At 40.3% G+C, this 12,540-nt stretch overlaps 2 protein-coding genes across 4 annotated transcripts in view; one reads left to right on the forward strand and one right to left on the reverse strand.

Annotated features, from left to right (window-relative positions):
* Nucleotides 1-818: 818 nt before the first annotated feature.
* On the reverse strand, nucleotides 819-6,852 carry ankrd29 (ankyrin repeat domain 29). Of its 3 annotated transcripts, XM_007550631.2 has the most exons (10): nucleotides 6,652-6,852; nucleotides 5,146-5,256; nucleotides 4,090-4,188; nucleotides 3,552-3,650; nucleotides 3,325-3,423; nucleotides 2,925-3,023; nucleotides 2,477-2,575; nucleotides 1,609-1,704; nucleotides 1,387-1,485; nucleotides 819-1,312 (listed from the first exon to the last, which is right to left on the reverse strand). In XM_007550631.2, the coding sequence occupies exons 1-10, from the start codon at nucleotides 6,661-6,663 to the stop codon at nucleotides 1,229-1,231; spliced, it is 897 nt and encodes a 298-aa protein (XP_007550693.1). In that variant the 5' UTR covers nucleotides 6,664-6,852; the 3' UTR covers nucleotides 819-1,228. The 3 variants fall into 3 exon arrangements, with proteins under 3 accessions (XP_007550693.1, XP_007550694.1, XP_007550692.1); XM_007550632.2 differs by lacking the exon at nucleotides 5,146-5,256; XM_007550630.2 differs by having other exon boundaries at nucleotides 5,146-6,852.
* A 1,454-nt stretch (nucleotides 6,853-8,306) lies between these two features.
* cts12 (cathepsin 12) overlaps nucleotides 8,307-12,540 on the forward strand; it is a 5,327-nt gene continuing 1,093 nt past the window's right edge. The window contains exons 1-7 of the mRNA XM_007550629.2: nucleotides 8,307-8,556; nucleotides 9,084-9,229; nucleotides 9,320-9,439; nucleotides 9,837-10,001; nucleotides 10,606-10,827; nucleotides 10,905-11,073; nucleotides 12,297-12,402. Of these exons, the coding sequence (XP_007550691.1) occupies nucleotides 8,526-8,556; nucleotides 9,084-9,229; nucleotides 9,320-9,439; nucleotides 9,837-10,001; nucleotides 10,606-10,827; nucleotides 10,905-11,073; nucleotides 12,297-12,402 (959 nt within the window). The 5' untranslated portion in view covers nucleotides 8,307-8,525. The remainder of the gene's footprint in view (nucleotides 8,557-9,083; nucleotides 9,230-9,319; nucleotides 9,440-9,836; nucleotides 10,002-10,605; nucleotides 10,828-10,904; nucleotides 11,074-12,296; nucleotides 12,403-12,540) is intronic.

Genomic DNA, 12,540 nt, shown 5'->3' on the forward strand with positions numbered 1-12,540 from the left:
ATCATTTTTATAGCTAATTTCACAAATTAAAAAAAATAATAATGGCAACATAATAAAAATAAAAATATGTATAAACGAAATGATACCAAGAAGTGTCTAAAAATAATTAGCTTAAATAATTTTACATTATTTGATGAAACCTTTGACAGAGCCATTGTTGCTAAGTATTTTCCCATTTTTCACATAGAAAGCACTCTTGGTCCAGTGTGTCTTTGTTTTATTTTGAAGAGCGTGACTGAAAATGTTATTACATGTTGAAGCCTTATGACAGCGTTGGACTTAAGGTTATGTTATGTCTTCACTCTGAAGCTTATTTGCCAGAGATGTTGCTTTGCAGCTGCAAGGACAGACTTCAGTTTCCCACAGTTTTCTGTAAATATCTTTGCACTTCTTCCCTCCTTTGGTATTAAAAGTTTTGAACTCAGAAGTCAGAGCTGACACTCCTTTTGTTCTTGACTCAGATACTGCATGAACCTCACGGAGTCCTTTCCGCCTTTAACTGTGCTCGAATTGATTCATTTATCCCACAGCACATCCTTAGTTTCCTTTATCATAGAAAGAACTCCTGGTATAGCACTTCTGTGTTTTGCCATACACTTTTCCTGAACAAAGTCTTTTTTATTGCCAGCATTAAGCTGTCTGTATTCTTTCTGTATAAAGTATGCCTAGCACCCAGTTCTTCTAGCATTGTTGTAAAGTGACAGATTCACAGGATGATCAGTAGATAACTGGATTAGAAACTAGATCATATATGACGATATACAAATAAACTAAATTGAAAGTTCCCTCATAACAAATGAAACATTCTGGTTACACAATGTGTTACACCATGTTATTGTTTATTGTTGTGTCCTGTTACAAGGCCTGCCACCTTAGAACCAAACGCCGGAGACTGATAGTGCATTTATAACATTTATTGAAAAGGCCAATAAATAGAGTGCAAAATATCCATAATTCCTCTATCATCAGAGGTAAACAAATAAACATGTGCTGAGGAAAAAACAGCATAGAGAAGGCTAATAGATGTCTGTTATCTTACATTCAGTTCAAGTTTGTTCAGCTTTTCACAGCTTTGTTTCAGCCACTATCGTTAACCAAGCACCGTGTACAGTACATGTCGCAGTTGAGCAGTTTCGACACCGTTGACGTCGTTCTCCTCCCCCCCATCCCCCTCACGACGCGTCGTCATGTGAGAGTCCGACGTGGAGGAGGAGAGTCCGGGCTTCCATCAACTGTCTCCGTTCACAGCTTTCTGCCGTAAAACCCTCAGGATGCGATCGCTCTTTGTGAGATCAGCGGGGAGTTCGTTATGCTGCGAAACAGAACGCACAGGATGATCCGGGCGTGTCTTTTATTTCGGTTTCTCATCAAAGATAGGACCGTTACCTCGTTGGGTAAAGCAGGATCGGCGTTGGCTCCGAGCAGCAGAAGTACAGTCCGAATATTCCCACCCATGACGGCAGCGTGAAGGGCGGAGGAGCCATTCTGGAGACAAGACAAGCAGGGAACCTGCTTTATTATCTTTCATTTAGTTGTAAATTGTAAATGAAAGATTATTAAATTGTAAATTAAAGATTATCTTGCAGGTAGAGCTAGAAGATTCCTAACCTTGAGAAGGCCGAGCGCAGGAGAAAATTTCAGCAGCTCCTCGACGACGCCGTTGTGTCCTTTCAGCGCTGCTTTGAATAACGCCGTCGAGCCATCCTTGAAAGTTGAGAGAGCAAATGTACAAATCAGCTTCAGCTGCTTTCAACTACAAAAAAATAAAAAATAAAATTTGACACCAAAAATGCTGCAACTTTGAATTTTGTCTGAGATTTTTTGTGAAGTGTCAGCAAAAACGCTATTTATTTCACTTGTTTGTAAGAACTGAAGTTAGCGCCACTTCAGCACTGAACTCAATGATGTTTCATTGTTTGTCAGGAATATGAATCAAATTTGATCCAGTTTGAACAGTTCTTAGATTTATCAAATCGTCTGTCTGAAACAACAAATAACAGCTTTTATTGTAATTTTTTTGGTTGACTGAGATAAACAAATTTGAGGCATTTCAGTTATATAAATACTAATTAAAGGACCTTCACATACTAATTTTATATTTCCTTTAGCATATGAAATTTATAAAATAATAATAATGCCTTAGAATTCTTTGTGGAAAGATCTTCCAAATCTGGTCTAAGTTTTTCTTTCTTTTCTTTATTTACTAGTTCTAACTAGGTAATTAATTAATGTAAACAAAGAGAAGCCTGTGTGCTTTCAGTGATAGCAATATACACTATTTGAGCATATTGTTTGGAAAAAAAATATATTTTTAGAGCATGTGAGACATCAAAAATAAAATTGTATAACATAAAATACCCCTTCATTGACCTCATGACTTTTCCCAACACAGTCCAGGAGACTTGCTCAAGGTAAGATAATTTCATCCAACTCTCCAATCCAATCTGAAGTGACTTTCATACGAGGATTAACATACTAATCTGTCAGCATCCCGATCTGCTCCGCGTAGCAGAAGGACCTTCACCACCTCACTGTGTCCCATCTGAGCTGCCATCCACAAGGGTGCAGTGCCATCCTGGGAGAGAGATGGAGGGTTAGGAGGTCGTGGAGAAAAAAAAACACTGCTTACACGTTCAGAACCACAAAGTTGAAGGAGACGCCTGTTTAAGTCTAAATCTCCTAGTTACCGGTGGACGTCAGGCTTTTTGTTTGCCTGCGTTTCAACTACATTGTGCGATGATATCTTCGAGATAAACTGCTGTTTATCTCGATGAAGCTGGTCACAGTGGAAGATGAAGCGCTCAGATTAGCATTATCGCAAAACGTGAACGCTGAGCGACAAACAGTAACCTGACAGAACTAAACAGATTTATAGGTGACAAGTGTAGGCATGTGAAGTGATTTGTGCCTGCAGGGGGCATTACCTCCCTGGCTTGGTTCACCCTGGCGCCAGAAGCCAGCAGCTGACGAATCACAGTCACATGACCTCCCTGGGCAGCGAGGAATAACGGTGTAGCTCCATCCTGAAAAAAAATAAATAAATAAGAACAGCAGAGGCAAAACTCATTGTAAATGTACCAATAATTAGCTCATTAGATACATTTTTGCACAGTAAGGTTGTTGCTGTTTTTGGCACATGCCAGTCCTGCTCAAGGTGATTCATGACTGACTCAGCAGTTTGGGGAAAAACCAGAGAGACGGGATTCCTGCTGCACTGAGATCAACTAACCATCAGGTTTCTGACACAAAGGGAGGCAGAATACAGAACAGATCAGTCATGTGTGACTGTCTGAGGAAAGACAGGCCTGTAGATGCAGATCTCACGTTTAGCCTCTCGTGAACGTTGGCTCCGTTCTTCAACAGGACATCCACCACTGCCGAGCGTCCGTACTGCGAGGCAACGGTGAGAGCTGTGCCGCCATCCTGGTAGCGAAGGATGAAAAAAACAACATATGAAAGCTATGCATAAGCTTAAAATGGAGAGCGCAAAAACGCCCTGATGTATTCTTGGGAACTGGCTGAACCATCGCCCGGCGTTTTTCACGTCGAACCTTTGTCCGTAGTTCGGTGGAGGCACCGAACTCAAACAGCAGCTTCACGATGTCATGGTGTCCCTGCTGCGAGGCGAAGAACAAGGCCGTCGAACCTGTCTGAGGATAAAAATAGACACAGCTGTTTACATGGAGGACTACAACCCTATTAGTCAGCTCAAGACTTTGGTATTTTTTTTAGTGAAAGTTGATCACTACAAGACATTTTTCCTTTTGCTTCACAATTGTTATTAGTTAATATTTTTCACGAAGCACATCACAGCGGCTCCCCAAAGGACCTGCACATTCTACACAGATGTTATAGCTACAGTTAGATCTGAAATCTAAACAACAAAAACCTTAACTTACAGGAACAAAAATCACTGTGTTACTCTAGAAATATACATGTTTTTTTTGTTTTTTTTTTGATTGTGTGCCGAATAGGTGAGTGGAGAATTTCGAAAACAGCAGCAATAGTTTCCTGATGATAATAGTTATTGAGGAAACTTCCTCTATTGTCAACAACTATTGTGAGTAATGTGTCCTGGAGCACATCTACCTCTCTCTGGTAATTAATGTCTGCTCCTTGCATTATGAGCTCTTTGACGCACTCATAATGGCCGCTGTAAGACGCCACCATCAGCGCTGTCGTTCCATACTGCAATAACAAAAAAAACCCCAAAACATACAATTAGTCAACCCTGCAGAAGGTTATATGTATTCATTATCTGGCACTAGTATTAAAAATGGCTGCAATGTACAGATTTTGCTCCTTCTTCAGCGCCTGTCACGTGTGAGGTTCCCAGGATTTCCTACTTTGGCTTTTATTTTTGATTTATGCGTTTTTATCTTATTGTCTGAAGTTAAACTCGACCAAATTTTTCTTGTTTCCCATCGTGCCAAAGAAGATAGCAGCGTGTTCCGGGTGTGGCCACAGGTGTACCTCCAATTAACTCAAATATGTCGAATAACCTATCAGAAGTTTTCAAAGCTGTGACATCATCAAATGGGCTGAGGAAGAGGTCATTCTGTAGGTAAACTTTTGATTTTGAAGACATTAATAAATAAATCTGTGAAATATTTATTCTCCTAATTTTGTGGCATTAAGCAGTTTGATATTTTTAACTAAACTAACGCAAGAAAAGTCAGACAGTGAAATAAATTATGTGTATATTTCTTTTAATTCTGTATATTCAGGCATTGGGATTATCTATAAGAATATTTTTTGTCAAATTATTTGTTTTTCACATTTCTGTTTTTTACTGTCTGCTTGTCTTGTATACAAAATACTTTTTAACCTTGGTGTTTAAAGGTGTTATATAAGTGAGGATGTATTTTTTTTTCTTACAAAGAAAAGACAAAGACAAAAGCTATATATATAAAAAAAAAAACATGCATTTGAATAAAGAAGACAATCCCCATAAAAAATCTTGGCGATAAGAAAACTGCAATATTGAGATGCGGATAAATTCAAAATATGCAAACTAAAAAAAAGTATGCACATAGAAACACAAACACATGCTCCACAGAAGTAGCGCTCAATGCTCTCTGCGTCTCTGGCGGTTTACGGTTAAAGCGTGTGGCTGAACGGCCGGGGGGCATGCAGCATCCGTACACTGTCTCTGCAGTCGGCGTCCACTCGTCCGCTGTTGAGCAGCAGCTGAAGCAGAGCCAGGTTTCCCTTCCTGGCCGCCCAGAACCCGGCGTTAGCCAGGGGTGTTTCCTTCTGCGGGGGTAAATGCACACAACAACCGCTCATACTGGAACCACCATTATAGCATTACACACTCCGACAGCAGACAGGGACCGCCGTGGTGTGCGACCGACCAGGTGTCACCACTAAGAGTAAATGCTACACAGGTTGCTGTGTCTGTGTGTGACTGAGAGGTTAGTAACCCATAAAGACAGATCAGTGGTCTCTAGGCAACCCAAAACTTTTGTCTTTTGGGTAAGCCTAACTCTTCAACATAAAATTTAGTTACTTTTACTTTTTTGGGGGGAAAAAGGTACTTTTTTATGGAGTTCAATTTGTTCCAAAAATATGTTACGGAAATGAGCATATTTTTGGCACAGATAGAACCCCATAGCAGTAGTTTCACTAGGCTGTCCTTTTTACTTTTCCTTGAGTAATATTTTTTTTATAAAGTATTGCTCTTGAGAAGAACTTCTGCTCACTCTACCTAAAGTGAATAATTTCACTAGAATTAGAAAATCAAAAAAATGCATGAGATGCAAACACACCTACAGCTAAAGCACAACTTCTTGTTTCTGCTAAAGTTTTGTTTTTCTACCTGCTCAATCTTTTATTTGCATTAATTTCTTTCATTTCAGTCATTAAAATACCAGAATTTGGACATAACTTTGCATTTTTGCCTGATCGATTACGTCATTTTTAAATATTCTGATCATTATTCAACACTTGGCTGGCCTTTTAACCAGATATTTTTTGAGTAATTTCTTGGACAGTTACTTTTTACTTTTACTATGTTGAAGTAGTGCTAGTCAGGTTTCTGAATGTCCTTCAACTGTTATATATGGACAGCTTTTTGGTTATTTTCTGTCCAGTCCTTGTCCTTGACCTTAACACAAATTTGGACAGAGTGTGTTTAAACAACAAAGGCAAATGGAGATTTTTTTTTTTGTATTGTATCTTTACAAACGGGAACAACTCTAAACATTGCGCAGACCCTGAGAGATGCATCCCGGTTCAGCTCAGTGAAGAACCATTGATTGCCACCACTTAAAGAGATTAATAACGTCTGTCTCATAGGAAACCAACAAAAGTATAATTAATAAAACGAGGAATAACTTAGAAGTTTTGTTTGTCCGCCGGTATTCTCTGAACAGTGAGGATTGTTCATAAACACCCGAGATGTATTTGTCAAAGACTCGTGAGCCATTTAATGCAGCTATTGTGCCCAGACGTGCTACACTGTTTGAATCAGTCCAATGTAACCTCTATTTCCTTTATACTTAAACACATCACGTCATTAAACAAATCCTGACTTTACAGCAGTCTGCTTTTGACCAGCAGCAGCTGCTGCCGTGTGTCCTGTGACGATACAGGCCGTTTCAGGCAGGCTGTCCGGGCAAAGATGGATGGAGAAAGCTGCGTTTTTACCTTGAAAGACATCCTGCAGACCTCAGTCGTGACTCATGGCTCTCCAGTGATGCGCACTCACTCATTAGACGCGATGCTGCGCGTAATTTGCCTGTTTTGCCGCACCGTGCTTGGGTGTTGCCCCGTCGCGGACATCATAATAACAGCGGGAGCGAGTCAGCTGAGCTCAGCCTCTGCAGTGGACCCCGCAAGGAGGAAACACCGCCACCAGAGGGCGCTGCAGAATACAGCTGAGGTGTGGGGGGAAATCAAGTATCCACTTCTTCTCCCAACTATTACGATCAAACTCGAGGTAGACGTATTTGAACTTTTAAACAGTAGTATAATTTTGTACTTTATTTTTGTTATTTTCCTTCAGAATTGCACAAGTCAAGTCATAAATCTAGTGAAAAGTATTAGTTTATAAATGGGTACAATGGCTAAACACATCCTTTTCACGTGTCACATTAAAAGGACAAACTTTACTGTATTTTATTGGGATTTTATAGGACAAATACGAAATCATCTGTAATAGTGATCTGACAAAGTTTTAAAAAATCTTACGAGTGTTGTGGGAGTCTGCCAATACTTTATAGAAGTACATCCAGCTGTAACAATAAGTTTCTAAGGTTACGTCTCTACCAGCTTTGCAGATCTAGAAACTGAGATCTTTGCATAATATTGAGTGAGACTGGATGGAAATCATCTGCGACCATCAGTTTTCAAGCTGTGCCACAGATTCTATGTCAGATTTAAGTCTGGACCTTGACTAGGTCCTTATTGAGCATGAATGTAACCTAACCCATTCCATTGCAGCTCTCGCTACACGTTTTGAGTTGTCCTTTTGCAAAATCTAACAAGTTTCCGTGTCCATGTTAAAGAAAATAAAGTCCTACAGCAGAAAGTTTCACGATGGGGATGGTGTGTTCAGGGTGGTATGCAGTGTGGTTTGCATGTAGGACCAAATGTTGGGCCAAATTTGTTCTTATCGGGTCAGAACACCATATTCCACATGTCCACTTCATCCCATAAGGGACCTGCAAGTCTATCAGTTATTATTATTTTGTTTTTTGATATTTTCTCCTACCTGAGCTGAGTTACTTTGGGCTGCTTCTCTGATTAAATCACTCCCTGCATGGCAGAATACAAATGTGTTCCACGATGTGTTATTTTCTTTCCACTTCACAGTCAGGCTCCACTGTCACATAAAATCCAATCCAAAATACACTGAAACTTACTGTGGCTATAAGTTGTGGAAAAAGTCCAGTGAGTGGGAATGCTGTATGCCTCGGTTGTTTTGTATTGTTTGGTCAGCATTTCACATTAAAATTTTTCAAAAATCTAATAAAAAAATGCTTTGAAACTAAAAATGAATTAAAATTCTTCAGTTGAAACCTTGATGTTTTCCCCTAAAACTGTCCATGTGACAATGTGTTCATTGTCACATGGAACTCTTCCCAGTTCCATGTGACAATGTTAAAGAGTTTCTCAAATAATGAAGTCTACAAAAAGTAAAGTCCAGACTGAAATCTCAGTGAAATGCTGCTCACATAATGCACCAGAATCAGCTCTATGTTTATTCAAATGCAATCGTTTGCAGCTGATGTCATTTCAGGTGCAAACTTTAATCAGATTAGACGCATTGTCCCTTTTTCGGGTGTTGTGCTCGGCTACAAACATGTATTTGAGGGATTAACAATACTGCAGCTTTAGCTGTTTCTAGGTGATAACTGCAGAGGGTTTGGAGGACAACATATTTTTGTTGACTAATGCTACTGTCAGGTGTTCATTTAGGGATCGAGTAAAAGTAGAGCAGGAACACGTAGTTTACCAGAAAGCTTTAAATAGCAGGCTGGTAGCTGGAGTCGCTACTCTGTTGGAGTTGCTGTTGGAACATGGGAACAAAACAGACTCACCTGTGTGCAGGTAGGCAGCCCAGGATTCTTTGTTTTATTTCTTTATTTATTATCAGTGTTTTTGCGAGATTAATGTGATTGTATTTGACGGTGATTCATTTGAAAATATAGTTAAATGCACAGTTTAGTGATACAAATCACACTTCTTTTTGTGAGTGATGTGCTAAAGACATGTACTACAAAAGGGAATGTTTTCCAAGAGCATTGTTTGTGTTTGTAGGGCTATGATTGCTGTGTCACAACGATACAGTACCTAAAAAAAGCAGCAAATAGTTATCGTCACCTTTATCATTATCATGATATCACCACAAAATATCATGATCAAATTTTAAGTCCATGTCCCCCACCCATGCTGTGTGCTTTTAAAACTGAAGAGGGAGAATAATGCAATTCTGAAAACGAGGGCTCAGGAGAAGAGACAGAATGGTCTGTAGTGTTGTTTTGATCCTGATGAACTCCTGCCACCACCTTTACAATACGATGCATAAAATCCCAATTCAACGAGAGGTTGTGACTCTTTGTTGTCTTTCCTCCCAGCTGGGCTGGTGAGCTTTCTGCTAAGGGCGGCCCTGCTCTCCGTCCTGCTGTGCAGCCCGCAGACGGTGCTGTCCGAATCAGACGAGGTGGTCCTGACTGAGTGGGAGATCTGGAAAAGCAGCCATGGCATAAGCTACGACGAATCAGTGAGAGCGAACAGATGGCTAAAGCACATCAACACAATCAAGAGTCCAAGTTTTTTGTTTGTTTTTTTTATTCTTTGATTTGTTATTCAGGACGACATGCAGCGGAGGGCCATCTGGGAGGACAACAAGCGCAAGATTGAAGACCATAACCAAGGCTTTCTCATGGGGAGGATGTCCTTTGCTATGGCCATGAATAAATATGGAGACCTTGTAAGAAGTGCTGCTTCGCTCTCACATTTGTTTTTGACAGAAACACCAAGAAATAACTACAAAATAAAACCGGACATATTAGTTTCTAGTCTATCTCCTCGCACAAGACTGACCTCGTTTTAGTTTATCTAACGGAGATAAAATGCTCTTTTAAGTTGACCTTAAACATCTCCAGTTCAGCAAGAGACCATTGTTAAGTCTACTGCTGCTTTCTCAGCCAAGCAACTGCATCAAGCAACATCGTGTACACAAACTTTGCTTAGCTGAGGAACCAAACTTAATTTATTAACTTGTCCACAAACTCACTGCAGTATAACTTCTGTTTGCTACAGGTAGCTGAGCAAACTGCTGAAAATAACTTCACAGAACCTGAATTATGTCTTTTTTCAACTTGTAGACAAGGGAGGAATACCAAACTCTGCAAGGAGCCGTGATCAATGCCCAGTTTGTCCCGAGAGGAAAGGAGGTTTCAGCTAAAAGACTGCGCTACAACGCCAAGAAACTAGACGCTGCGGTTGTTGATTACAGGAGCCAAGGCTATGTCACTGAGGTGAAAGACCAGGTAAGACCACACCTGTGCAGTCAATTCAGCATGTCCTCTCCAGACTAAGGGTGCATTCACACCCTTGTCCATAAAGTCCAGCTCGTTTGGGGAGATGTGAATGCGCAATCGAACTCTGATGTGAACCAAAAAAGCGAATTCTGGTTTGCCTAAAAAGCTACATCTTGGTTCAATTGAACTCTGGCGCGGTTTGAATGCATATGTGGATGTGGACTGCTCCAAATGCAGGAAGTGAACTAAAGCGCAAGGCATTCTGGGTAAATGCTGGTGGTCTTTTACCAAAGACAAAAGAGAAATCCTACAACCGCTAAAATCTGACACTACTCCATTTATATTTACATTTCGCAAAGGCTTTTGTGTTGTTTCCTTCAGTAGTTCTTGGTGCAGCGCCCCCCACAGGCGAGGAAGAGAACAGATTTTTCAAATAGTTTGCATCGTTTGACACAGTGCAGTGTGAAAGCGAACCGCACCAGCTGAAAATGTAACAAATGTTGAAATGTTTGTCCCCAGTCAAACCGAGTCTACCGGACTATCAGGTGAGAAAACATCTGATAGTCCGACGTTTTTTGTGACCAGAGTCACAATCTGTTGCTTGCCTTCTCAGGGCTACTGCGGCTCGTGCTGGGCTTTCAGCACAACAGGGGCGATAGAGGGACAACTCTACAAGAAATCGGGTCAGCTGGTGTCTTTGAGCGAGCAGAACCTGGTGGATTGCTCCAAATCTTATGGCACCTACGGTTGCAGTGGCGCCTGGATGGCCAATGCCTACGACTACGTGATCAGCAACGGTCTGCAGGCGACAGACACCTACCCGTACACCTCCGTGGTGAGGCCCGGTCTGAAGACCTGCAGGCTCAAACTGAGAATGGTTCGTCATCCAGGGCCTTTCGTTTCTCTCCACAGGACTCACAGCCCTGTTTCTACGACAGCAGGCTTGCAGTGGCTCATATCAGAGACTACAGGTTCATTCCCAAAGGAGACGAGCAGGCACTGGCCGACGCCGTGGCAACCATCGGGCCAATTACAGTAGCTGTGGATGCTGATCATGCAAGCTTCCTCTTCTACAGCTCAGGTTATTATCCGCTCTGTTTACACATGAATGAAATTTGTTACTTGATTTGATCAAACGCGTGTCTGTCCTGGAATTTTAAGCAGCATAACTATCCTTCTTGCATCAGTTTCTAGCTACAGCAGTTGGCAGAGACTAACTTCTATAAACCCCCCTGGGCATTGCACCTGTCTAACACCAGCAGCAGCAGAATATAAACAATCTGCAGATACAGAGACGGATATTTTTCCTCCTGTGTCAGTTAAGAGCAAGATTTATTTCAAACAGCAAAATTACTGTTTTGTGCTGCTTCTTATTTGTGTGATTTTTAAACAAGCAACTGATTGCGAGCAATTTGAGCTTGATTTAGAAATTAAGAAATTTCTGTCCAAAATCAACATGTAAATGTTTGTTTTTACGTTTTTGTTTTTTTTTTTGCACATAAAGCTGTGCTTATTTATGAAAATTGCTGCGCATTTAGAGCACAGTATCTTCAAGAAATAGCAAAAGGTCAGGTTTGTTTTGGTTGCTAAAATCTAGTGTCATATTTCAGGCTAGAAATTGTGAGAAAACAATGAACAGACACACTTCTAAATAAATCAAAACACCATCAAAAGTAATTTTAGTTCAGTAACTCAGTTCCAATAACCAAAACATGTATGGATTTAACGCACGTGGGGGGATATATTGTGTTTGCTTCTGTTAATTATGATTATGAAAATTTTAAATTCAAGCTATTAAAGCATTACGTAAGACCAAGAGCAGAATAAGTTTGGAAGCAGAAACATTGTGACAGTCACTTGTGTCCACTATAAGAAGGAAGAACAAAAAAGGCCATTGTTCAAAAACGCTGAGTCCTGTATTTCAGCTTATTAATGGAAAGTTAAGTAGAAGGAAAAAGTGTGAACAAAAGTTTGGTTTCATTTTAGCTGAAAGCCTTCATTAAAATGATCAGAGATAAATGCTTATAATATATTACTGTGTGTGTAATGAACCTTTATATCTTACTCTATGGATTTGACTTCTGGAATAGAATTTCTGAAATACTGAAGTTTTGGATGATGTTCTTATCTGATAAAACTCCACAGGTTATCGATGAAATAACTTTGCAATTGTAACCCCCTTACTATTTACTGCTAATGACGTGTTTTGTAAGATGTAAATCTAATCATTCATGATGATTCAAAGCAGAGAAGGCAGGGAGTTTTTTTTTTTACATAAAGCCTTACCTTTGAATTTCTCTGCAGGAATTTACAACGAGCCCAGCTGTAACTCCAACCACCTGAGCCATGCAGTGCTGCTGGTCGGCTACGGCTCTGAGGAAGGACAAGACTACTGGATCCTCAAAAACAGGTATGACAATTTTTATGGAAATCAAAATGTGTCCCAATGTATTATAAGCCTGGCGGGCCACCAGGCTTTACTTGTGCCTCCACCAGGCTTAGCATTGCTTTTTTTTTTTTTTTTTTTTTTGCATTTTTTAAGACTTTA

This window comes from Poecilia formosa, unplaced genomic scaffold (assembly GCF_000485575.1).
Source record: "Poecilia formosa unplaced genomic scaffold, Poecilia_formosa-5.1.2 Scaffold37, whole genome shotgun sequence".
Taxonomy (NCBI): domain Eukaryota; kingdom Metazoa; phylum Chordata; class Actinopteri; order Cyprinodontiformes; family Poeciliidae; genus Poecilia; species Poecilia formosa.

Coding starts and splice junctions, on each gene's coding strand:
- ankrd29 (XM_007550630.2), bottom strand. CDS start 5,289: ATGAGCGGTTGTTGTGTGCATTTACCCCCGCAGAAGGAAACACCCCTG. Junction 3,651..4,089: donor ACATTAATTACCAGAGAGAG/GTAGATGTGCTC, acceptor TTTTATCCTCAG/ACAGGTTCGACGGCCTTGTT. Junction 3,424..3,551: donor CCACCGAACTACGGACAAAG/GTTCGACGTGAA, acceptor CTTCGCTACCAG/GATGGCGGCACAGCTCTCAC.